The following is a 24,325-nucleotide window of genomic DNA, read 5'->3' on the forward strand; positions in this document are numbered from 1 at the left end:
CATGTTAGTCCTGATCCCAAGCTACTGGAAACCCTGCCAAGAGGAGGAGGGTATTTGCCATGAGCTAAGCCTCCAAAAAATCATAAAAAGTCTTTTAAGAGCACCCATGTTTCTCTGGAAGAAAAAACTTGTAGTATATATTTAGGATATGTTCTGCCCCCTGCCCCTTCAAATAGTTCTGCTTGCAAGTCCCTGTATTTTTCCTCAGATCATGCGTTCTGCTCCCTGGAATGAATTTATAACGCTCACCTTAGTATGTTCACAAGGATACCGGATTCCTTGATGTTCTGTGAAACTACTCACTTTTTTCCTGCAATCTATAATGGTTTACTGAACAAGGGAAAGTAGCAAAGTAAAAGTACAATTATATTGTACTGCAGAAAAAAACTGCGTAGTTTCTAAATTTCTTTAAACAATAGGAAAGAAAAAATTTCCATATAACTTCTTGTCTTTATGCTGCTGGGTTTGAGATCTAGTATTTGAGTGCAAAACGAAGTATTGGGGAACAATTAGTTCTTTATAAATTTCTTTAAAATCTTCTGCAGTGTTTAGTAAAGTATGCTATTTACTATAAGTTATTATCCACATTAAGTATGTGCCAATGAGTCAGCAAACCAAAACAAAACGTCTGGGTTTTGGTCTATGGCTTACTGTAAATTATAATAAATAGCAAATAACTAAACTGACAGTTCAGGAACAAATGCTGAAAAGTGTATGTTAAAAAATACCCCCAAGATTACAAATAATGAATGCTGTATAGGTTGTTAACAGAAGAGAAAAATACTGAATTTTATGTAAAGCTCCATTGATGCTAGTCATCAGTCCATAAATGTTATTTATTCTTCCTTTTAAATAGTAATACTAATTTTAAAATGGTACATTAAAAGCATATTTGAACTCCATAAACTAAAACTACACTTCCTTTTTTGTTGCAGATCTGGGACATGAGTGATGATGAAACAGTCTGAAAATCAGCTGAATAAGGTGGAAGATGACCTACTTTGGACTGCAGCGCTGCCTTTTATGTTATTTGACAAGTTAATGATTGCTTGGCCATTCTGACTGCTACAAATACAAACAAATATAATCCACATTTTGACATTAATATCTTCACCTTGAAAGCAGTCTGTTATGGATATAACTCTCCACATTTTCATTTTTATTATGTAAATAACTAAAGCAATGTGGTTATGTTTAAATGTAATCTTTTCTTTTTTTTTTTTTGTTTCTAAATATGGCTTACATATAAAATATGCTGCTTAAGTAAACTTTGGTGTTTTATTCATCCCAGTTATTTTGCTTGTCAATGGACATGTCCAAGCAGCATGTCTGAATGTCTTTTTTCATCTTTCCCAGATTTGTGCCCCTTTAGTTGGAATTTATTGTTAAGATTGAGAATATTCTGCTATTGGGAGTTAAACTGCATCTTTAAAGGAGAGCAGGAGTAGGTAAGAACCTACACCTACTGCCTACACCACATTGCTTGCTGTTTCAAAGTACATATTTATAGTAAGTTCATTTGTTCTTGCCTGTGTCAATGAAGATGTTATTCTCTGTAAAGATCTCATAATTTCATGCTATGAAAGAAATGTGGTTTGACTTATTTTTACACAGTAGAGACCAAAAAGCATTGGTATCATGATTAGGCTCCCCTGAAGTTTAGAGAAGGCTCTGATATGTAGTAAAAATTGCTTTGGGGGGTGGATCACTGATTCAGCCAAAACTTGTAGAGAAGTGCTTAACTGAAATAAGAAATTGGTTCTCTAACTTTGCTATTCTTGGATGCTGTCATGCAGTGCTTTACAGGTGTTAAAAAAGAGCAATTCTGATTTTCATTTTGGTTGGATTTTGAGTTTTTCAATTTTTGCAGCATCAGGAATGGCTTCAGAGATTATGGCTGAGCACAAACAGTAGTTTGAGAATCCTTGAGTTTAAAAGATAACTTGAGAAAAAAGGATTTGTAAAATATCAAAGTACATTACTACAAAATTTAAAGTGAATCTATTGGTTTTTATCTTGGAATAGGTTTTAGAAGTATATTTTAAATCTTTTTATGGCTTTATATTGTGGGGATTATGGACTAACTCACTCAGAAAAAATGCAAATTGCTTTATCTGTCAGGCAGTCTTTATTTCCCATAGATATTATAAAAATTGTTTGGTCAACCCAATTATTTTAGTTCCTTCCTTAACATAAGCTCTGAATATTTGGTGTAGATAATTTCACAGCTGCTCTGCTTCTCTCTTATGCCACATCAGAAGAAGTTCTGTCAGATCAAATTTGTCTAAAAATAAGGATATCTGCAATTCCCATATTCTGATCATAAAAGATTTATTGAAACATGCTGAGGTTTGCATCAAGTGTCTAAAATAGCTATTATTTCTATTTATTTTAACTATCATATTCATTGTATTTATGTGATTTCTTAAGTAGCCTTAAGGGAATGTCTTGTTTAGCAACTTCATTGTAATATAAAAATATATATGAATGAAATATATTTTTTGAAAGACTAGTAATCACAGGAAACTGATCCTTTGGTGATCAGGCAATGAACAATTAGATTGATAACATGCCATGTCCATTTTAAGCAGTTTGTTAATGTACGTAATTACTTATGAGCTCAAAAGATCTCCATTTTGTTAGCCATGCCGTAGTCCAACCAGAATCATGAATAATTACCGGGGTAGTTTAAAGGGAATGATCTGCATTTTTATCTTTTGGAGTTGCTGGTCATGGAGTGTAAAACTCTATTTGCAGGTTTTGGCTATCTAAAACTTGAAAACTAGACATCTTTCTGAAATCTGTTAAACATTAATAATTATTTTAAATAGCTGAAACTCTGCTTATCCTGGTAAAGTTACATTGTAGCTTTACATTGAAAGTATCTACTTAACTGCAAAAGTATACAAGATCGAAAGGTTCAAAACTCAGGGTTAATATAATGTTTCCTTACCTCTGTAATTTCAGTAACATACAACTCTCTCAGGCTGAGCTGTTTCCTGTACATATGCTTCCCAGATGTCTCTGATGTTCAGAAACACTTCAGTTTGACTTGGAATAACTTCCGTTGTCTAACTGTAATGTTGTTTTCTTTCTCCTTACGGACCAGAATTGTTCTTAGTTTGCTTTTACTCAATTTCTAGGCATTTACTGAGTGAGAAATCATGAGAATCCATTCAAATGAATGAATGCACATTCAAATACTGTTAACAGATATGGCTCGTATGCACTTAATGGCAGGATTTCGGCACAGTCCTCAGCTCCAGTTATTGCTGTTTAATGGAACGAGCTAAACTTTAACTTTCTTCATAAAGGAGGTAGGATTTAAATTTTATTTGTGCTGCCGTGACCTCCTAGGTGTCAGTGAAGAGCCCGAACTCATACTTTCATTGTAGAACCCAACAGCTACCATGGCTTTTCAGGTATAAACCAGATCTGTTGGGAAGAGGGAGTGAACAGCCTCAGAGGAACCTACTCATCTTCCTAAACTATCTAACAGAAACGTAATGGCATTATATGGCAGTGTGGGTGGGACTGTATCTCACAGAAGGCAACTGTGACACCTGCATACCACAGCTGGGGACATTTACTAGTGTTAGAAGACCACAGATCTCAATGGAGAGCTGTAGACATCATTTTTGTGCTTGAGTATTAGAGAGGCTCATGGAATGATAGCCTCTGTTTTGCTTTCACACTGACTAGAATTTTTCTTCAGTGTCATCCCTTCAATGTGTTTGCTGGCTGAAGTCTAGAATTCGTTACAGAGTAGTACCACATTCATGAAAGTGAGGAACTTGAGATTCTGTATGAGAGTTTTCTTCTTTAAAGCCCTCACTTGCTCGCATCCTTGCTTTCACAATCTGCTGTTAAGTCCTCTTCACCTGTGTCATAGTCTGTTGATCAGGAACAAATTTCACTTAGGGCATGCCCTTTATATCACATGTAGATTGTCTTAGCACCATTAAAGCCAGCAGAATCATAGCCAGTAGGTGGTCCAGCCCCCCATTGAGTCTTAAGCCTTCAGCATTGGCCTCTATAAGGGATAAAGGGCACAAATTTGAAAATTATGCTTAAATCAGTGAAGAAAGATTCATGATGGCCCAGACAGGTTGGTCAAGATGAAATCACCAAGGAACGGAACCACAGGATTTATATTCCTAGGAAGTTGGTGGCTCCCAAGAACTAAAGGGAGATTATTCTTCAGTAGAAGTCAACAGCACAATAGTTATTTTGATACATCTAAGGAAACTGTAGTGATTGCACCAGCCCTTGAAATCACTGAGCTTGAGCCTGGAAAAATACTTTTTCCTTCCCTGTGTTCTGTATGGCTTTGGTGTTGTGTCCTCAGAGAAGTCCAGTGACATAAACTAAAATTTCATTTTTGTCATCTTTGATATTCTTGTTCCAGTTCCTGCATAATGTTCTTTCTAGTTCTGTTTCTTTGTATAAGGTTTGGCTGCTCACTTTAAATATATGCAACAGAAGTATTAGCAAAATTGAATAATTTTTCCATATATAAGCATTTTCTTTTAATTTCTCACTTGTGTTCCCATAAAAAAACTCTTACTGAAATGTTTTTTTTTGTATTTCTGAACTTTTCACTATACACTTTAGAATCATATCATAGCACTTGTTTCTCCCTCTTACTGAACAAATTCCTTCTAAATTATGTTAACTAGTCTAATGGGAATTGCTAATAGAATCACAGAATCATTTAGGTTGGAAAAGACCCTTAAGATCATTGAGTCCAACCATAAACCTAACACTGCCACGTCCCCCACTAGCTACTTCATTATTGCACTTACTCTGGGACAGTGTTCAGCCATGAAGAGTTCACCCAGCTCACAACTTTCCTTGAGTTTTCTTCCTCTTTTTCAAACCAAATCACAAAAGCAGTGAGATTGCTGAGATGTGACTGAGAATAGACTTCGGTATGCAGGATTCTCATTAATGCCAGTAATGTGTGGAAAGATTACTAAGCTTCTGATACCAGCTTTTGTGCTGTTGATCAAGAACAACTCTGCCTGTTTCTTGGAGAATCATTGAGAGCCATGACAGAATCCATGAGGATATTTTAATATAGTTTCTCTTCAAAGTATAACCATATCTTAAGAGTTCAAGGAGAGTCCTAACTCTCTCTTCTTAGGGGAATAGGAAGGACAGCTCACATTCTTTCAAAAATAAATATGTTGCAAGCTAACACATAGTCAACCTTAATTGTCATTCTGCCAGCTGTTCTGTGGTACAAGTCCAGCCAAGTAGCCATTCTCATGCTGTCCGTTGATTCAATGTTTGCTATACTGTAACTTTGCATTAAGACTACACAAAAGCTGAAGAGGGTGTGAACAGCTAGATGGTGGGATTTTTCCTTGCTACTTTTCCAAATTTTTGTACCCAATTTTGTAGGGTTTTTTAAAAATAATAACGCAATACTTTCCTTAGAAACAAATAAGTATTTATACTCCAGAGAGACCCATTAAAGAAATATTTGCAACATGGTAAACATCTTAAGAAACATAGTCGGGAAGATATCCAGAGCCTGTTACCATTTTGTTTCTGAATCTTTTGACATGGCTTCATTAATTCCTTTTCTTCTTCTTCCTTTTTTTTTTTTTTTAATTTTCAGTGCAGATGTTGTGCTTATGCATATCCTGCCAAAATGAAACTTTCCTTCAAGAGGGTTTTGTGCACCTTTCTCTTTTAGAGCACCCGGATTAACTGTTTTAAAGGACAGAAATACCGCACTAGAAGGACTTTGGACTGTCCCAGTCTGGCAATGTGTAAATTCCTAACCTATGAAAAAACTACGTACCTACGTACCTGTCCCATTTCAGTTCCAGCTTGCTTTCCCTTGCAGCTGCCTGGACCTTCTCCAGAACCCTAACTGTTTAAAAATACTGTGGCACTGCACAGGTAATGCTTTAGGTTTGAAATTAATACACTTTCCCTCTCTATTAGCACTTCAGCTATCCAGTTTCATAATTTCTAACAAGTTAATTTTCTCATCTGTGCAGCACTTGACAGGTTTTGAAATTAAAAACCCTAACAATTTGTTGACAGTGTTTTCTTTCTCCTTTTATTGATAGCCTTTCTTCCATTACCACTGATAATAGTGACTCTTCATAGTGAGCAGTGATTGACGAATGGACAGACCGCAGGACTCCTTGCTTTGTGTTAGCTCTACTCCTAGGTTACACAGAGACATTAATACTCCCTGCTTTTTTTCTTAAACTTTTATTTAATTCCTCAACTGTGAAATGTATGGAAATTGGGTTTATGTACTTGGTGAAGAATATCTACTTTTTTTATTCTCAGTTATCGCGGGTCAAAGAAACTGGTCTGTTGCTCCAACCCATTGTTTTGCTGAGGTATTGTTGACTATTGTTTGATGTCATGTAGTGTCAACTAAAATAGGCTGTGGCTTGGGCTAATTTGTAGCCACTTTTCTCTTAAGTACAGCAGCTGAAATTCAGCAATCCGTATTCTTCCACCAGCCAGTGATGGGTGTTCTGTCCAGGTTGTAATGAAGTCTCTGGAGTGAGTCACTTGAGGATTGTTTTAACCTGGCTGAGGAAATTGGCACTGCAGAAGGGAAACTGAAGCTACTCCCAAAAGAATTAATAGCAATAAGCTTGAGTAGCAACAATGTTAAGTATCTTAAGGTATTCTGTATCTTAGGGCAGCAATTTTTTCACCTAATTTCCCAGTTCAAATGATCTCACCCCAGGATAAGGATGCAGCTGAGTACTCCAACCATATATAATTTCAAGTTCTAATTGTTGCCCTCAATTGACAATATTATCTGCCTGTTGCGACTTAACCATAGCATTTTTTCAAATCTGGTGGAATTATTTAGGACATTCTTTGAAAATATTTTCAGAACCCATAAGCTGTTTGTCTGAACTTTGCAAATGAAATAGCATGGTTTCTTTCTGTTTAATCAGGCCAGTACTCCCTTGCCATTGTAGCTTCTTGCAGGAGCTTCCCTGGGCTTGGGGATAAAAAGGGGCTGTCAGGAGTTCTAAAAACAAACATGTTATGTTTCCTGGCTGGCATGGAGTACACACTGCCTTTCCATCTACTGTAGCAGTCTAAATGCCTGTTTCCTCTTGTTCTTTGAATAGATGTTTATATAGGACATTGATATAAAATACAATAGACTGCCTCTGGAGTGAAGGTCACATGCACACGTGCATTTCATTTTAAATGCTAAAATTTCAAATTACTTTTTAACAAAGTATTTTAGTAAGCTAACAGGAAAAGACAGAAGCATATGTATAGTGTTGTGCTGCTGCAAATCAAAAGCACAATTTTTAAAAAATGATTCTTTGTAACTTCTCTCCTTTCCCATACAGTTATTTTCTGTTCTTACGTTCTTTGGCTGTGGATTGCTGCTTCAGTAGTCTTTGAGCATCCAAAAATTTAGGCTTGTGTGTGACTTCAGTTTGCTTTTCGGCACCAGGACATTTGATTTTTGTAAGATCTCAGCAGAATGAGTCATTGTTTGATTTGTTAGTGGAATACCATTATGCACTACATAAATAAGAAAGGAGAGGCATTATTCTGGTTTCATTCTTATGGAGGAGGTCAGTAGTGTTTTTTCCTCAATTTCTCTTTTTGTCTAATGTGTGCACCCTCTTAAGAAACTGCAGTTGATGCATCCCTGCGAGGCAGTGCTCCAGGTGTCTGGTGCATTTGAAAGGCAAGCTGGCATCTCATTTCTGGAATGATTTTACTTTCTAAATCAAAACCCAGTACGGGCTAAAACTGGGCAAAGAAATGCTGCTAAAATTGTTTCCACGTCATGTCAGTAGCCTTGGAAGAAAGGTGAGGGCCATGGAGGTTCCAAGTCTGGCCCACTCTGAATGCATTTGAACTCTAGTTTTTGACAGCTAGTAAATTGGTGTCCTCCCCCCCTCTTTTCTCTCCCCGTGAATATCTCCTCCCCACCCCCAGTGCTCGGTGCCTCACTGGTAAGGGAGGGATGTGGATGAACAAGCAAATTAATTTCTAGTGACAGACTTCTTTCAAATTAGCGTAAGAAGTGAGGAAGTCTATAAAGTAGGTATGATTTTGCTTAGGGGTTTTGCTTTGTCTTTAAGTGTCTTTATTTTCATTTCATGCTTCAAAGTCTGACTTTTATACAGTAATTCTGTAGGTGTTACCACTTCCTCAGGAACGTGTGACTCAGGCAACGTATAAATGAAATGACATCACCAGCAACTCTTGCTTGAATTGCTTGTTTCCTAAATAGGGGCTGTTGGTTTTTTCTTTTAATACTTGCAGCTTTGTTTGGGTTTTTGTTTTTTGTTTGGGGTTTGGTTTTTTTTGTGAGGGGGGAGGGGATGAGGGCTTTTAATTATCTAAGGCACCTTTGCCATTATGAGTAACCACACTGCATGTGTTTTATCCTTTTGTATTGTTGAAATCACCAATATTGAAGTTTACTTAAAATAGGAGATCCACATTTCTACGCAAGCTATTCATGAATGAAGTAATTGTAGTTAGGCCTTAGTAGAGGTTCTGTTGTTATAAAGCATTCTTAGTTCACTCCTGATCTGTGGAGGGAGGGGGACAGCGGGGAGGGGAAGGAAAAGATCTGAGCATTATTTTCCATTATTATTTTGGAAGTAATGCAAACAAAAGAAATGTGTTTTCATACTACCGGGCAGTTTTAATGGATCTCCCTCACTGCTCTCAATAGCGTGTATTTGCACCACAGGAGATTCTTGGTAGATTTCAGTGTTTCCTTTCCCGTAGCCCATACTTTTCAATGATAAGGCTATGTATAAATAGATGGTTGAAATAGGAGAAGCCGGAGTAAAGTTTGCTTCTTGGCAGAGCGTCTCCAAAGCTGGCAGGAGCAGTCGTTGCAGCAGGTAGGCATGGTATGGGGGGACGGGCAGCTGCTGCATCTGCACTGCTTGCTTGGGCAAAACCCCCAGTGATGTCACTGCAGGAGCTGGCTCGTCAACTGTTGTTAAAAGTCATGTCAGGAATTCTTGTCATCAAAGGAATGTGACAAGTTGGATGTCTGTCTAGGTCATTTATTCATAGTGCTCATGGACAGGCTATAAAAGTGTTGTGTTTATTTATTATTGTCATGAGCAAAGGATCACTGTCCTTTTGTTTAAATAGTAGCAGTTTTGGAACTCTATAGAAATTAGTGCTTTGATTGTATGGGTTTTCACTGAGCAGGCAGTACCACTGTGGTTGCACTTTAAAGGCAAACTCAAAGTCCATGTATTCAGGGAGGTGGTATCAGTGACTACCATAGGTAATGGTCTTTCTTCCATTATGTCAATCCATGTCAAACTTTGGCACTATTAAGAACCATATAATTAAAGTTATTTTTCAGATGACACACTAAACCAAAGTCCTAAAAAAAAAAGGATTTGTATCTCTTTTTGGATTCTTTCTGATTTTTTTTTTTTTTTTTTTTTAGTTTATTTCATCCTACCTTCCTAAAGTTGTTCAGCTTCCTTTGGATCCTTCGTTTGCTAAATTACCCTTGTGCAGGGGTCATGCATGCTTTTAAAGAAAAACTTATTCAAGTTCCACCCAATGGCTATTAGAGCAATAGCTATATATTGTTATTGGTACTAAGTTGGGAATGCTCTGAGATGATAGATGGTGTAAATGTAATAACATTATAATTATTTGGTCACACAGATATAAAGACAATTTTCCCCTACTTAAAATGTTTACTATTGTATGTCTCTTGCATGCAGTTAGTATTTGTGATTTTCTCTAGGGCAGTAGTTAGGAGTGAGCGAGCTATACGTACTCTGCCCAGGCTGATGTATAGATGCAGCTAGATCAGTCTCACCAACTGCCCAATACGCTTATGTGACTAGTGCTCTCAGAATTCCTGGGGGAAGGCATTTCAGTTACTTGCTAACTACATTTTGTTGAATAGGAATTCAGTAGTGTTTAGCAGTCAAATATTACAAACTTAAGATAGGCTTCTTTGTAACCACACTCTGATTTGCAAGGGAGAAACGGGGAGCAAGTCAACTGGTGTGTGTCCAGTGTTTCCCTGTTGCTGGAGATATTCTGGTTTCATTTCCAACAATGATAGTATCTGTTACTTAATTTAGCTTCCTGTTGTTAGTATTTGGAAATGTCATTAAAGATTTTGATAGATAACAACAAGTTATCCACTGCTTAAAAATCAGCTAGGAACAGAGAATAACAACATACCTGTTGATCTGAGATACTGGAAAAGAATGGAAAAGAATGTGATTTAAATGCCACTGGAGTGTCAGGAGGGAGCTGACACTTACGCCACAAGGTCATGCAGCAGAACGTTGTTTCAGAATTTGACCAAATTACTGCTTTTAAATTATTTTGTTGCTATAGTAGTGGGTGATTGTGGCTTCAGAAATTTTCTAAGCCAAAATGTTATGTTCCAGCTTTCACAGTTTGGAGATTAATGTAATTAATTATTGTGATTTTTAAAAAGACTGCTTATTTAAAGCAACTTTGTCCTCTCCATGATAGTCATAGACATGGAAAGAGGGATTGAGGCAGAACACATGGGCTGTGCCACAGACCTCCAGTGAAGCCAAAGAAAGTCACATCATCTCCGACTCGCATCCGTTGTCTGAGCTTTGTTCGGTAGAGTCTCTTTTGCTGAGTAAGTGCCTAGGACAGCAAGACCAATCTTGATTGACTCAGCTAGGCAATAGAATAGTACAAGTATTAGAGATGAGACAGATACATCTCATCTCTAACATTGTCTATTAATGCCTTTTAATGTAATCGGTTTGGACAAGGAGTTCAGAAGTGGTTAGTGAGATCCATTTGCCTCAGTTTTTGGATGCCCAACTTTGGATGCTCTAAGCCAGACTTTGATGATGTCTTAAACTGGGTTTGGGAATTCTAAAAGGAGTCTGATTTCAAATGTAAAGACAATCTTACATTAAGCATGTATTTTAAAATCTTTATGTGTGTAAAAGAGGATTAAATAAATCTGTTGTTAACTTCTAAATGCTTGCTGTTTCAGTTTTGCTCTTTCTTGCATGTATGTACTAGGAAATATGCTTACCAGGATAAGCATTAGGTTTTGTGTAACAAATCAGCTAAAATAGCGAGGAGTCACAAAAGAGCTTTGTTATTCTTGTGGAAAAGAAATACAGAAAAGGAAAAAGTTACTTGAGTGCACTTTTTAAAAACGAGTTTCTGGTTTTGAGGCTTGTGTTGTTTGTTACCAGTCTGACTGCTAGAAGCTTAACTGTTTGTTTCACAGTAAGTGCATGCTACTCCCGAAGGGATTCAAATCCACATTACGCTTGGGTTGCTAGCACAGTTGGAAATCAGGGTAATATAACTTAGCAATCCAGTCTGAGAGTGGCTAGAAATAATACTGGTTGTGTTCTCCAAGGCCTGCACTGCCATTTAAAGTTTCTGTCCCCTAGAACTAAAGGTTTGGATTCATTTGTAAAAGGAAGGTGTGCATTGACTTTGGTAATGGAACAGAAGAATTAAGAAGCAAGTAAGAATTGGACTTGTTTTTTTTTTTTATTTTCTTAATTAACAAACATTTCTTCATTAGTTCTGACTATATACTATAAATGTACTCCAGAGGAGGAAAAAAAAGGTTTGTTTGTTCATTTCCTGAGTGAAATACAGAGAACTGTTCATGAACCAAGTACAAGGTGTAAATAAGTTGCCATGACCTATAATTTGTTGGACTATATAGTGGTGTTAGTGACATTTTTGTGTTTTACTAAACTTTCACAGTGTAGTCATTGGCTGTTTTCCCCACTTAAACTTTTCACAAAAAAAGTACAAAACTTCAGTTATGAGAGAAAAGCAAATAAACTGAAATCCTTTGAAATCACTGCCCACTGCTCCACATCTCTGTTGTAATGAAGCTCCAGTAATTCTTTTGTCCTACCATGCTAATACTTTATTTTCCTCCCGTTTCCACACTAGATGGAAGATATGAAGGGGCAGAAGAAAAGCAGAAACGCCAGAAGAAGAGGAACCTGGAAGAGAGCCAGGAAAGACAGCTATAAAGAGATTGGCTTCCTGTTTGAGGCTTTAGGAGCAATGGATCAAGGATGCCCCAGTTTGGGAGCTTTCCCATCAGAGGTATTGTTGTTGGCTTTGAGTAGCTTACATTCCTCCTAAGAGCTTCAGTTCCATTTCCTTGGCTATCAACAGGTCTTAGCACATCCGTTTTTCTGGTCAGGGCCTGTCTGCCTATGGGAAGTTCTGACACTTAGCATCAATTTTCTTCTATTTTGGGGCTTCCTCTTGGGTCGCTCTAGCTATGACGTTTCAAAGGATCACAGGGAGTATAGGTTAGCCAGCCAGCTTTCTCCTTCTCCCTCTCACTCTGTTGCAGAAATTAAGTACTACTTCTCGTTTGTCATGCAACTTTTCTAGCGCTCTCAGGAAGGAGGAGAACATTCTTAATTTTTGCCTACAGAGGAATTAAATCAATATACTTGCTTAAGCAGACTTCTCACCCACAAGCAAAAAAAAAAAAAAATATATCTGGAAGCTTCATGATGTGATCCTGTACCTTAATGAACATTCCCTGTGCTCCCTAAACATCATCCTCTGTGGAAATTCTTGAAGTGTTTTGGTTTGAGGTTATAGTGTAGCTAATTCCCACATCAGGGCTGCAAAGCTAAGCAATGGAGGTTTCCTGAGGAGAGAATCTTTGCTTTTCATCAGTCTGACTAGTTGGGTAGATTATAGCTTTCTCAGCTCTCCAAATGTTGTTGCTGGTCTCCCAACACTGTTTTTTCTTGTTTTGTTTTGTGTTCCTTCAATTCCCAAGAATCTGTTTTCTTTTTTCTTTAATTTAAAAATGAACACATCTGTTTTGTGGCTGTGTAGAAAGACTTGAAAATATGAAGCTAAATGGCTCAAGGACAGAATTAATTCCAAATGTAATTATTTATAATAACCTGATTTTAATTTTGCTTCTGAAAAATTCAAGAGAAATATTTTCTCATGCAGTAATTTCAGTGAGTTCTATGAATACATAACACAGTCGTGGTGAGATATCAGTGTTACTACCTTATCACCTTACAATTGTTTACGTAAGTTATAACCAAAATAACTGCATGGCAAGAAAGCTCTCTAGTCACCGAAACACTTTGATATTGTTCTGTTTGTTATGCCTTGGTATCTGTGCAGGACAAACAGCTGACAAATCAGCTGAGATTTGTGCAAGTAATATAAAAGCAATGGTCTAGATCCTTTCCTTGATATTATAAAGGCAGAAACCAATTTTTGAATGGCTATGGAGTAGCATAAAGAAGTCCCGAAGTCCAAATCCTGTTGATTCTCTATTAGCAAGATCACATATTTGGCGGCTCTGTTGCTTTATTTCTGCTGTATACCAGCATTAGACATTACATTCTGGGCAGCTAATCAAATTGGATTACACTCACAGTTTTCTTTTTATTGAGCTCTGGAAATCAGCATTCTGAGTATAGATTTCTATGCTATTAAGAGCTTAAGGGAAGAACTTATTTTATAATTTAAAAAAAGTCGGTTTGAAAAACTATCGGTACAGTTGCAGATTTTGGAGCCTTGGGCAGATTTTACTTTTGTAGTCACTGGCGAGTTACTCTAGTTTTATGCCAACCAAGTTACTATAGCTTCCCACAGCCACAAGGGTTCTGTGAAGAGGCTCTAGTCCTCCACCGGAGTGCTGTACATTTTGTGCGGGTGGAGGAAAGGGAAGGGTCTAGCAGAAGATACAAAGAGAGGAAGGCAGTGGATTGAAGTGTGAGCTAGATTTAGCTGTGCTGATAAAATTAACGCTTCTCTTAGGGGAAAATGCGTATAATTTCCTCCAGGAGTATGTCACAGAAAGACAGAATGGAGAGAAGATGGGATCTGTCATGGGGCAACTGTTAAAAGAACAAATTTTTCATATAAATAGGGGAATATTTCTTCTTGCCTTCATTAGCTTCTCTTTCTTTAATGATATATTACGGGTGGATCTGCTATTGACATTAATCCTCAGCCTTTGCCCAGGTATTTTTCACATTTCCTCTGAGAATTGGTAGGACCAAAACTCCATCCAGAGTTCAGCTATAACAGGGCAGAGCAGGAGGAGAATCCCACACTCTTCTTTCCTGTATTTCCAAGCAGAAATTGTTTATTTGTTGGATTAATCACTAAAGTTACAGACATGTCAGCAAAGTCACCATTTGATTTATTACTGCTGATTTTGCATCATCCTGAAAGGTCATAGCTTGACTCACATTACAGACTGCATTTGTAAGCCTGGCAACAACAAAAGCATTATTTTTTTATTGTGAGGAAATCTGTTCTTGCCATGAAAATCTTTAAAACAAGAGCCCTAGAATCCCACCATGTTCTGTGTGGTGGTGGTTTTGCAGGACTTGGCTTTTTCTTCATTTCCTCGCCTGAAAACTCAACATTTGAACACAGACTACGGAAGCTGAAGGCTAAATTAGCAAATGCATGAAATGACACAGGGGTGGTTCAAAACAAAGATCTCTGAAATAGTACATTTTAGACAATGTCTATAGTGCAGTCTTTCAAAGTTGAAGTGCATTTTACATTTATATGATTGATCATTCTGAACCCTGTTCTTAGCCTATATTCAGCCAGCCATGTCTTTCTTACAATAAAGAAAATGTCTTGCACGCTCTTGTATGTGATTTTCCTCTGGACTAGCTATTTCTGCTTTCCTGATATATCATTAAGGCTTTCTCAAAGCAAAAGGTAAATTATATACATACATATGCCTGCATTTCAGGGGACAAAATGAGAATATTGCTTACTTTTGAAGAAATAGGTTTACAGGTTTCAGTTGTTACTTTACTTAACTGGCCCTGCAGGTGAAGAAATTACTTCTTTTAATCTTGATTTTTCAAATTCCTGGGGGGAGGTATGAGAGCCACTGGGAAGGAGAGACTTACAAACAAGTGAGGAAAGGTTACCATTAAGGTGAAAAAGACCTTCACAACAGATGACTTTTCTTTATTTTTAGCAACTCTGAATAATGAGAAGAAATTATCATGTTCTTCAGTTAGGTATCTGTTCCAGTTAATTTCTTTCCAGCATTTTCTTTCGTAGGTGAAGTCAGATTGGCGGCAGGAGGTTTTCACCTGGGGTGGTCTTCTTGCCTATTTGAATCATGTCCTAGTTTGTAATAATTTTTGAAAGCAGCTTGCTTACTTCAGAGTGTTCGCACTGTGAAGAGATCACTGGAGAACCTGGCTGGCACCCTCCGGCCACCCCGGGAGGGAGCAAGGGGTTTCCTCGCGCACTTACCAATGTGTGTTCCTCCGAGGTGGCCACAGCTCGCCTGCGGGAATTACCCGACAGCAACGGGAGCTGCGGCAGCTCCATGTCCCGTGCCAGCTGCGAGGTGGGAAGCCAAGGTGATACCCACGACTGCTTGTATGTCAGGAGTGTCGAGAGGTTAGACCTAATTTAAAGTTTTCTTAACTCTCTGTGGTTCTGTTACTTTGGTTTTGTTTTCAAAATAGATGTGGTTATATCAGTATATAAAACAGAACACCGAGCTCTAGCAGCCAGAACAATGTCAGTAACTATTAATGCCACAAGAAAATGTTTGATGAATAAAAGTAACATCAAATTAAATAAAGGTATGTATGTCAGTGAAAGTAAGAGAAAAGGACTTTGCTGCTGCTGTAAACCCTGTAACAATGCTGTATTACCTGTGGTACTATTTGAATACATGTGTTTTCTTCTGAAGAAGTTAATAGTCTGAGATTTTCTATAGCCTTAGCAGGAACCCAAGGACTTGTCACTTGGAAGGAAAAGGAAAAGGAAAAGGAAAGGCCCTTGCTTTAATCTCTAAGTATTGTTAGTTCTTTCCATTATTTTCATCCCCACTTCCCCCTTAATAAAAAAAAAAAAAAAAAAAAGAGTTTAGAATACTACAGTGGATCAGTGAAGAGCAAAGGTTTGGTTTTAGGCTGAGAATTATTTTTTTTTTAAACTAGTTGAAACTTTCTTTTTCTCTGAAAGCAAAAAAATCCTGTATTTTTTATACTTCATTTTAACTAACTAGAGCTAATATAATTGCAGTGGTATATCGTGTATATTTTAACACACAAGCCACATGTCATTAATACAACTAGACCCACATCATTTTAATATTTCAGGAAGCAGATTTGAGCTTTGTGTTTTCCTGGATTAATAAAGTAACATTGATTCCACCATGAATAGCAGGACGGTATCAGAAGTATTCTGCATGCATAGTATTTGCCCAAACTGAGTAAACAGTTTTAAGATAAGCAGCTTTTTGACTATTAAATGTAGCAGGCGTGTGGCTGACACAGCTTCATGTTGACAGATGCCTTTGTGTCTGTCTTTGTGATGGAGAGAAGACAGATGTTCTCCCTGGCATTTAAGAAAGCTGCTGCTTAGCAAAATAAAACATAAAATTAGAATGAACAGTGCAATGGTGAACAGTGCAACTGGCTAGCCTACAAGCAAAAAAAGATTGAAACAGTCTCGTGTGAATGTAATGAAGTGTGTCCTTACTGGAAGTCAGTAACTGCTTTGTCATTATTTAAAAGTAGCCCATAGAAAAAGAAATTCTGTTTTTTCCAGCGCTGTTAAAATATAAATGCATGTCAATCTGAATATCCATGTATGACTAATCCCATGCCAACCATTCTTAACAGAGAGGCATGTCAATTGGGTATAAATGCTTAAGTGATACAGCAATTAGCAGCTATAAAAACCCCTAAGTTAGCACATTGTTGTCTGATGAATTGGGCTCCTGATTGTGTCACAAAGGAAAATATGAGAATTTCCTATTTAATGTTCCTTAGGGCTGCTGTTGTCAGATGAGGATGGAGGCTGCCTTCAGTATGATGTTGTCCACTTCTATCACCAGAGGAAGGAGCAACACAGGGGGAGCTTGTACGGGGAATAATCTGGCATTCTGGCACCGGTCCCACTGCCTCTCTCTTCAGGGTGTGTACACTGCTCTCATTCGAAGGGCTGTATCTGGAGAGCTGCTGCTCTTGTTTCTCTTTGGACGAGCGTTGTCCATGTTAAGCCTAAACCGTGTATGGAGACTTTAATGATGGTCTCAGTGGAGCATCTGGTTCCCTTCATGAATGCTACCATGCTGGTCCAGCAAGAGCTGTCTCTTAAGTCAATATTTACTGGTGTGGAAGTTCCGGAGGAGAGGGAAAATCCTGTGAGTGAAGTTCAGGAATATTGAGCACGTCAGCAAAGAGGCCGCGTGCTTTCCCCAAGACGGTGATGTTTCCCTGTCCTGGGCGTGTGTGCAGAGCAGCCTGCAGAGGGGTCCCACTAGCAGAGTAGTTCGTGCTCCGCTCCGCTCACTGGAACTTGCCTGTGTAGAGTTGTGGGTTTCTATAAATGTGATGATCAGATTTGCCGAGCAGAATGATTTGAAACTTTTCTGCAAATAAAAACCAAACCTAATGCCGAGCTCACCAGTTAGTCTAGAGTAAACGTGGACAAACACTGAGGAAGTGCATCACCTGATTAGGATTGTGTGGCGGAAGACTGAAGACTTAGGAATTCAAACTGTAGTTTTGAGCTAAAAAAAGCTCCAGAACTCCGTGGAAGATTCCCAGCTGTTGCAAGGTGCTCCTTCTACCATTTCTATATCAGATAAAATGTACCAGGGACCAGATTTGTCCTTGGAGTTTTAATTAAAAAATAAAGCTTAGTTTATTGTCTTGCAATTTAACCACTGTTTTTGCAATGACTATGCTACGCTGGACTTGGTGGTCTTCTGCAGCTTGTTTTCAGCCTGTGCTGAGGGTGTTATTAAGACACCCAAGTTTGCTGTGAACTATTAAATGTCTCAGAGAAAACATGAAATGAGAGCACTGGAGAAAGAAGTGGTGTCTGTGGCTCTAGATCAAAGAAGAAATGACTTGCTCTCCCCTCATCTTTTCTCCAGAAGTGACTGGTTAGTGACAGCGTCCCCCTGGGACAGCGGTTGGGCAGGCTTAGGCTTGAACGCACTCAGAACTTTGCTACAATCAAGGTGGTTTCAAGACTGAAGGTTGAGCACCAGTGGGAAGGCCACGTACTGAAGTGGTTATATTGCTGGTTTTGCCATACACACAGAGGTAAGTAATACCTCCGCAGGTCTGCTGGTCTCTTTCAACGCTTGTGCCCTGCTGATGGAGAAAAAAAACCCGTATGTGTATTAAATGTCACTCGGTGAGGAGTGCTGCCTCTGGGAGCCTCCCAGCACCTCTCTTGGGTGTAAAAGCCACAGAAAATCCTCGCTACCCCAGGAGGTGAACATACTCCTGCGACAGAGCACACGCTCTGAGGAGCTCTCCCTCGTGCACCTCTGGAGACACGTAGTGCTGCTGCCTTGTGTGCTGTGACAGGAGAGCACCGAGGGGAAAGAGGCGAGCTGTGTCTGAAGAACAAGGCAGCTGCTGTATATGGCTGCTGTGGAGCTATAGGTAACTGCCGGTTAAAAATAAGGAATTAAATTATCTACCTTGGCTGTCTTATACCCAAGAAATGCACTTGAGCTAGCTGTTCCACAGACAGGGGCAGAATGTTCTCATTGAAGGGGAGGTTAAAAAAATATTAAATTGGTGTATTTTAGTTATTAAATTGGTATATTTCCTGTCATGGGCCCTTCAAGGACAAAGTGTGCTTCAACACGCAACATAATCCTGCTGTGTAATAACTGTCTGCTAAGGGGGGAGAGCGGGAGACGCTGTGTGTAACGTACTTGGGTCTGTATCCACGCCAGATGAAATGGAAGCTTCTGTGTATCAGGAAGATGCAGACTGGTTTCTTATTTCGCTGTTCCTCGAGAAGGCTCTAAAGATAGTGGTGAATGTTCCCCTCAGCCAAGCGTAAGCGTGCCAACTCTGGTGAGTAGAGCTCTTCCACAAATAACATTTAAAATACTTCTGATGTGTTTTGCCAGGGTATCACGTTAAGCAACGTGACATGTTGGCGTGTTCATTCACACAGCCATTGTGGATCACCTCTTTTGTAACGTAAGTAGTACAGCGGAAGCAGGGAGTGCTCCTAACTGCTGCTGCACAAAGGCTTCTGAGCAAGGCTGAAAGACAATTTTAGAGCTTTTCTCTGCTGACTGATTTGGCCTCCTAGGAACAGCTGGATTTGTTCCCACCCCCAGCAGCCCCCTGCACCCCTCTGGGAGCGTTCAGCCCAGCTGCAGTGACAGTTCAGCTGCTGCTTGTGGAGCAGCTTCTGAACTGGTGCAGTTACAGCTCCAGTCTGCCATGGCGAACTGGTTACAATTTTGAGTTTTGTGCATCTGCCAGTTTTAAAGTCTAACAGTTCAGTTAGTTAGTTACACTGTGTAGCAGTGTAGCTGCTTTATGAGCAGCTGGAGTAGTTCCCTGCTGAGTTCTCTGCAGCAGTGGCAGGAACCTCTAGAGCCATCTGACTTCAATATGCCTGCATTCAGCACAGACCCTGGGATCAGAACTGAGCGCGGTACTGCCTATAAACTCCCTTTGCTGCTTCGTGCGTTTTTAGTTTTAAAGGACCTAAACATTCAGCCCTATTGGGTAAGCACAATCTGCTGGACAGGTTCAGCGGTTGTTTACCAGTGACACCCTTACTACAGGTTTAGCCAGTACAGAGACATACTGCCCATGTACCTACACACAACTCTATACTCCTGCTGTACCGCTATTGTCTCAAACTGTCACCATCTATTTGTACGTAAAGGTCATTTCCACAACTAAAGCAGCTTGCAATACATAGAAACTGTATTCAGCAGAGGTTACTCACTGAACTATGCAGGAAGATCTGAACTCAGTCCCTAGTATATTTGTGATGGCAGGTCTGTTTTTGAAATTAAATTCTGGTTTGAATTAAATTAGCAAAAATAAAGTGTGTGTGTGTAGGGGTGAGATTACAAACACATAGCTGGAAGTTGCCTTTCATTTAGCTCACAGAAAAAGATAAGCCATTACAAATAATATAGGACTTAATAATATGAAATGCGTGTGTACAGTCCCATTTTCCTAGGCCATGGTGCTACCCTTTTGTGCAAAATTACTGCTTGCTGCGAATTAGAAAAATCACGTGGTAGGAAAAAAAATTACTGTCTTTTTCCTTTTACCATGTAGAAAATAGAACACTCTTCAAGTTACTGACCTGAAAGATAGCAATGCTGCTTGTCCTGTTTCCCGTAGTCCCCAAAATGTTGATGTAGGGATGACTTTTTCCTAAAAGGAAACCAGCTCCCTTCAGAAAGCAGACTGAGAGGCTTGTGAGGCTTGTTGTAGTTGGCCTCCCTCCCAAAAGCTCTTAAAGCATGTATTTAGGCTTCTTTCCACGGGTATTTAGAGAGGGATGTTTTTCAGATGTGTTAAACTAATCATTCTTGATGTGTTCTCATGGAATCTCCCACACCCCAAAAATAGCCATTTACTTTAACAATGTACATGCATGTCATGACTGCTTTGTTTTTCAAACAATTTAGGCACTTCTAATACACTAGGAACTTTGTAGCTCACTGTTTTTAGGGGTTCCTTTTTTAATTTTGGAGACACCTCTGCTGCATTCAGTGTTGAAATTCCTCTGAAGGCTCTCACCTGGTTCACTGATCTTTCTCAAGATTTGGTAATTAGAACACTTGTTTTTAAGGATTAAACCTCTCCAGTCAAAGGAATGATCAATCTTCTTTTGAATGCTGCTCACCCAAAACACAAGACCATGGATGTCTTCCCTTGAAATACAGCTGTCTGTCTTCTTTAGGGAGTAATTTCTGTTCTCTAGATAAAACTTGAAGAAAGTTGCGGGACAAAACAAAATGGAAGAAAATGAAGGCATTGGTCTTTTCATAAACAGGAGAGAAATGCTTGACTAGCTGGTGTTTTCCAAAATGGTAACTGAACAGGAGCTGCTGCTGGTGAGCTACGTTAGAACAGGAACAGCTGCTTCAGCCCCGTATGGAGCGGTACCAGGCAAACGCTTAAGGACCTGACCGGTGGGACTGCTGCCAGCGCGCGTTCGTTCAGTGCCCAGAGGCGTCCTCCTAAAGCCGGGGGTGCTTCTGTCCATCTCTGCCCTGGCAGCAACAGGTTCCTTCGTAGTTGTAAAGACTGTTTCTTGACAAACTCCTGAACTCGTAGGGGAAAAAACAAACCCCCAAACCCAGAGTACAGCTATCCGGCCCCTTCAATGGGGTAACGGTCCTAAACGAGATGACATGAGCAGTAGTTTGTTTCTGCTTCCAGCTCATGAAGTACAGAAAGCAATTTCCCCTCTTACCAAGCAATACAGAAGAGTATGTACACACTTGTGATTTAAGAGCACTTTATTGTTCTTTAAGGCTACTTTTAAGTACAAAAAAAAAAAGATGGCCTGCCAAACCTTTTTTTTTTCCAGGTGAAACAAGGCCACAAAAGAATGGTATATTACAGATTTACAAACACAGAGAGAATCTTTCAAACTGAACTGTAGATAACCTGGCTCTGTGAAGAAACTTCACCACGTCTCCTGATGGTGAGTTCAGTTTAGTTTCCTTCTACCTCCCCCCAACCCTTTGGCTTTCATGACATTATGGTGTCTAATATATGTTTTTTAATGGACATATCACATTAAATCTTTATTGCCCTCAAATCCATTTACCTATCTCAGATAAGTAAATGTAACCTTGTAAAACAGCTATTATTGAAAATATTAGCTTTAAAAACATTATCTTATTTGTGTTTACAAAGAAATATAGGAGTCACATTTTCCACAGAGTCCATCTACAGTATTAGTATTTTACTGTTATAATGCTCAGTAGCCTGTAGCAGTAACAAACTAGTGGCTATTAATGCTAATGCAGTGTTCTCATAGAATAACTGTGTTCCTGCACTTTTACTGTATTACAGACAAATCTACAACAAAAAAAAAAGATCAACTTTTTTCTCCAAACAAAAAAAATGAATGATTACAATAAAGGAAAGGGAAAAATTAAATAGCTACATATCATTAACAAATTAATTGTTCCTCAAAAAATACCTACAAATTTCTCTGTACATTCTTTACGCACAGCGTAACGATGGTCTTAAAGTTACCTATATAAAAAAGTGTTCTTTTAACAATCTTCCTACAGAGAGTAGGGTACTGAATGCCAAAGCAAGTAAGCGTTGACTACCCAGTAAGATGGTAGTGAAATGTGTAAAACTGGGGGCTTAGGTGTTTTTTTTTGTGGTTTTTTTTTTTTAATTTTTTTTTGAAGAAAATTGAGCAGCCACCTTCTCAACAGGAGTAAGAGCCAATCTCCCAATCTCTTTCTACCCTGCACCTTTTCCAAATTAAATAGCTTAACTTTTAAAAAAAAACAAACATAAAATAAAAGCCACAATGGACCCAATACTGTAACATAGTCCAGAATACATCACGTATAGTTCATCTTCCAACTAGTTCTACCTTCTACACTGAACCAATCATTTCAGGTAACCCAGTATAAAAAAAAAGCCCTAGTTGCAACTGTACTGGGAAGACGGAATGTATGGGGGAGAGTAGTTACACTTAACAAGAAGAAGAGAAGCTCTTAGTACTAGCACAGCTGTGGTTTTATGCCTGCCTCTATTGCCTAATTTCTAGTTAGTAGCTATTAATATAGCAAGTGATAATAAATGCAGTAATACCTGTATAAAGTTTTCTAATGGAGGAATGTATGCTGCAACTTGGCATAGGCTTATGAATAAGCTTAAAAAAAATTAAAGGTCATATTTCACAAACTGTAACAATCTGTTGTCCAGCCAAGATACGTAACAGTAGCAGTTTCTGCAGCTAGTTAAAGGTGGATTACACAGACTTAGTTTTAGGAAGCAAATTCCTGTTAAGCAGACAGTGCTGCAGACAGAAACAATTACTCAGTCATGCGCAAAGCTATAGCATCCTGTACCACGCATCGTATATCTCTAAACTGCGTCATTTGAGGCCTGTCCTGAGGCTGTCCTCTTTTGCTGGCTGCTACTAAAGTGAATATCAAATACAAATATCATAGAGTACAACTGTACCAGCAGTAAGTATATCTAGGATTGTTACTGACAAAAATAAACTAATTCTGAAGAAAAGCTAATAAGTATTATGATTCTTACTGTCTATACATTAATAGATACCAGCTATTTTTCATAAAACATGCATCGTTAAGCACTATGGAACCCTCCAACTTCAGCTCTATTCTAACAAACTGCAGTGTTTAGGAAAAAATGCCCGTGTTCTGTAAATTATGCAGTCCAGTTGCAAGCACTAAGCACCTGAAATCTAAAGAGAGAAAGACCTATAACCTGTATGAGACTTCCCCTTCCAAAGCTGTTTTGCTTTAAGAAAAATCAAACTGATAGAAATGTCATCCTTAAACCCTTTTTTCAGCAGTTTGCCCTCAAAATATTAGCATCTTCCAGAAAGTTGCTATGCAACTTCAGTCCTCCTCCAATAGTGCAAATCATACATGACAGTTCTTTTCAAGTATATACATACAAAATTACTTCACAGAGGGAAAAAAAAAAAAAAAAAGGCAATGTAAGCAAACCAGACAAATTCTAGTCTCAAGAAGCTAATAAAAGCAAAAGCATTTGGGTCAACCAACTAAGTGTAATGGCTTTTGTGGATTAGCGTGCATTTTTTTTTTTTTTTTTTTTTTAAGGGGCAGCAGATTTGCATCAGAGGTTTCTTTGGTAATTGAGGCAGGAAAAAAGGATGCTACATCATATGAATCTTTATGAAATAGTTCCTGCTATCGTCTTTAAGGGCACCCTTTTACAAATAAAAAGTGAGTACACAAACCCATGTGTTGAAAACTAATCTCCCCTCCCCCAACACTATTTTAAGCACTGTTCAAAGCTCAGTCAAACCATGCAAATTCACAAACGTAACGGTCCTCCCTTCATGAGACTACAGAGGGCGAGTGATTATGATTGACCATGTGAGAGGAAGGGGAAGACTGGCCCCGCCGTGAAGCAGACTCAGGACTGCTAGAGACTCCGTCCTTCGCAGCTTTAATCTGAAGCCATGTATCCCCAAGTGCTTTGGCAAAGTGGTCATCAACTGATCCTGTGATGGACACAGAGTTTGCCACTGGCTCAGGCTCCTTGTAATTCTTGCCAAGGCTTCGGCGGAAGTGCTCTTCCACCACTGGGTCACAGGCAGTGGTAGCTAGACGGGGAAAGGAGGCACAAGATGTGTTATTTCGGTGCAGAATCCCGGCACCAAGTACTGGATTCAGAACCCGAGTTTTCTCCCGTTTTCCTATCATCTCAGCATAAAGCAAGACTTCTTTGCATCATGATAGAACTGTTAGTGAATGAGGTGGGGAAGAAGATGGAAGGAGTTGAAATGAAAAGAACTA

General features: G+C 38.9%; 2 protein-coding genes across 9 annotated transcripts in view; one reads left to right on the top strand and one right to left on the bottom strand.

Annotated features, from left to right (window-relative positions):
• The window catches only part of ATG7 (autophagy related 7), a 133,039-nt gene extending 110,713 nt beyond the window's left edge, over window positions 1-22,326 (top strand). The window contains exons 19-23 of one of the 6 annotated variants that reach the window (XM_069769760.1): window positions 936-1,448; window positions 11,941-12,099; window positions 15,296-15,426; window positions 16,812-18,095; window positions 18,743-22,326. In XM_069769760.1, coding sequence (XP_069625861.1) covers window positions 936-968 — 33 coding nt within the window. In that variant the 3' untranslated portion in view covers window positions 969-1,448; window positions 11,941-12,099; window positions 15,296-15,426; window positions 16,812-18,095; window positions 18,743-22,326. Of the gene's footprint in view, window positions 1-935; window positions 5,914-10,503; window positions 10,994-11,940; window positions 12,100-15,295; window positions 15,427-16,811 lie in introns of those variants that run through there. The other 5 variants (XM_069769759.1, XM_069769762.1, XM_069769764.1 and 2 more) reach the window with 5 other exon arrangements.
• Window positions 22,168-24,325, bottom strand: part of VGLL4 (vestigial like family member 4) — a 92,161-nt gene continuing 90,003 nt past the window's right edge. For all 3 annotated transcript variants that reach the window (XM_069769783.1, XM_069769781.1, XM_069769784.1), the window contains one exon: window positions 22,168-24,132. In XM_069769783.1, the coding sequence (XP_069625884.1) occupies window positions 23,864-24,132 (269 nt within the window). In that variant the 3' untranslated portion in view covers window positions 22,168-23,863. The remainder of the gene's footprint in view (window positions 24,133-24,325) is intronic.

Source organism: Haliaeetus albicilla, chromosome 24 (genome assembly GCF_947461875.1).
Source record: "Haliaeetus albicilla chromosome 24, bHalAlb1.1, whole genome shotgun sequence".
In the NCBI taxonomy this organism is placed as follows: domain Eukaryota; kingdom Metazoa; phylum Chordata; class Aves; order Accipitriformes; family Accipitridae; genus Haliaeetus; species Haliaeetus albicilla.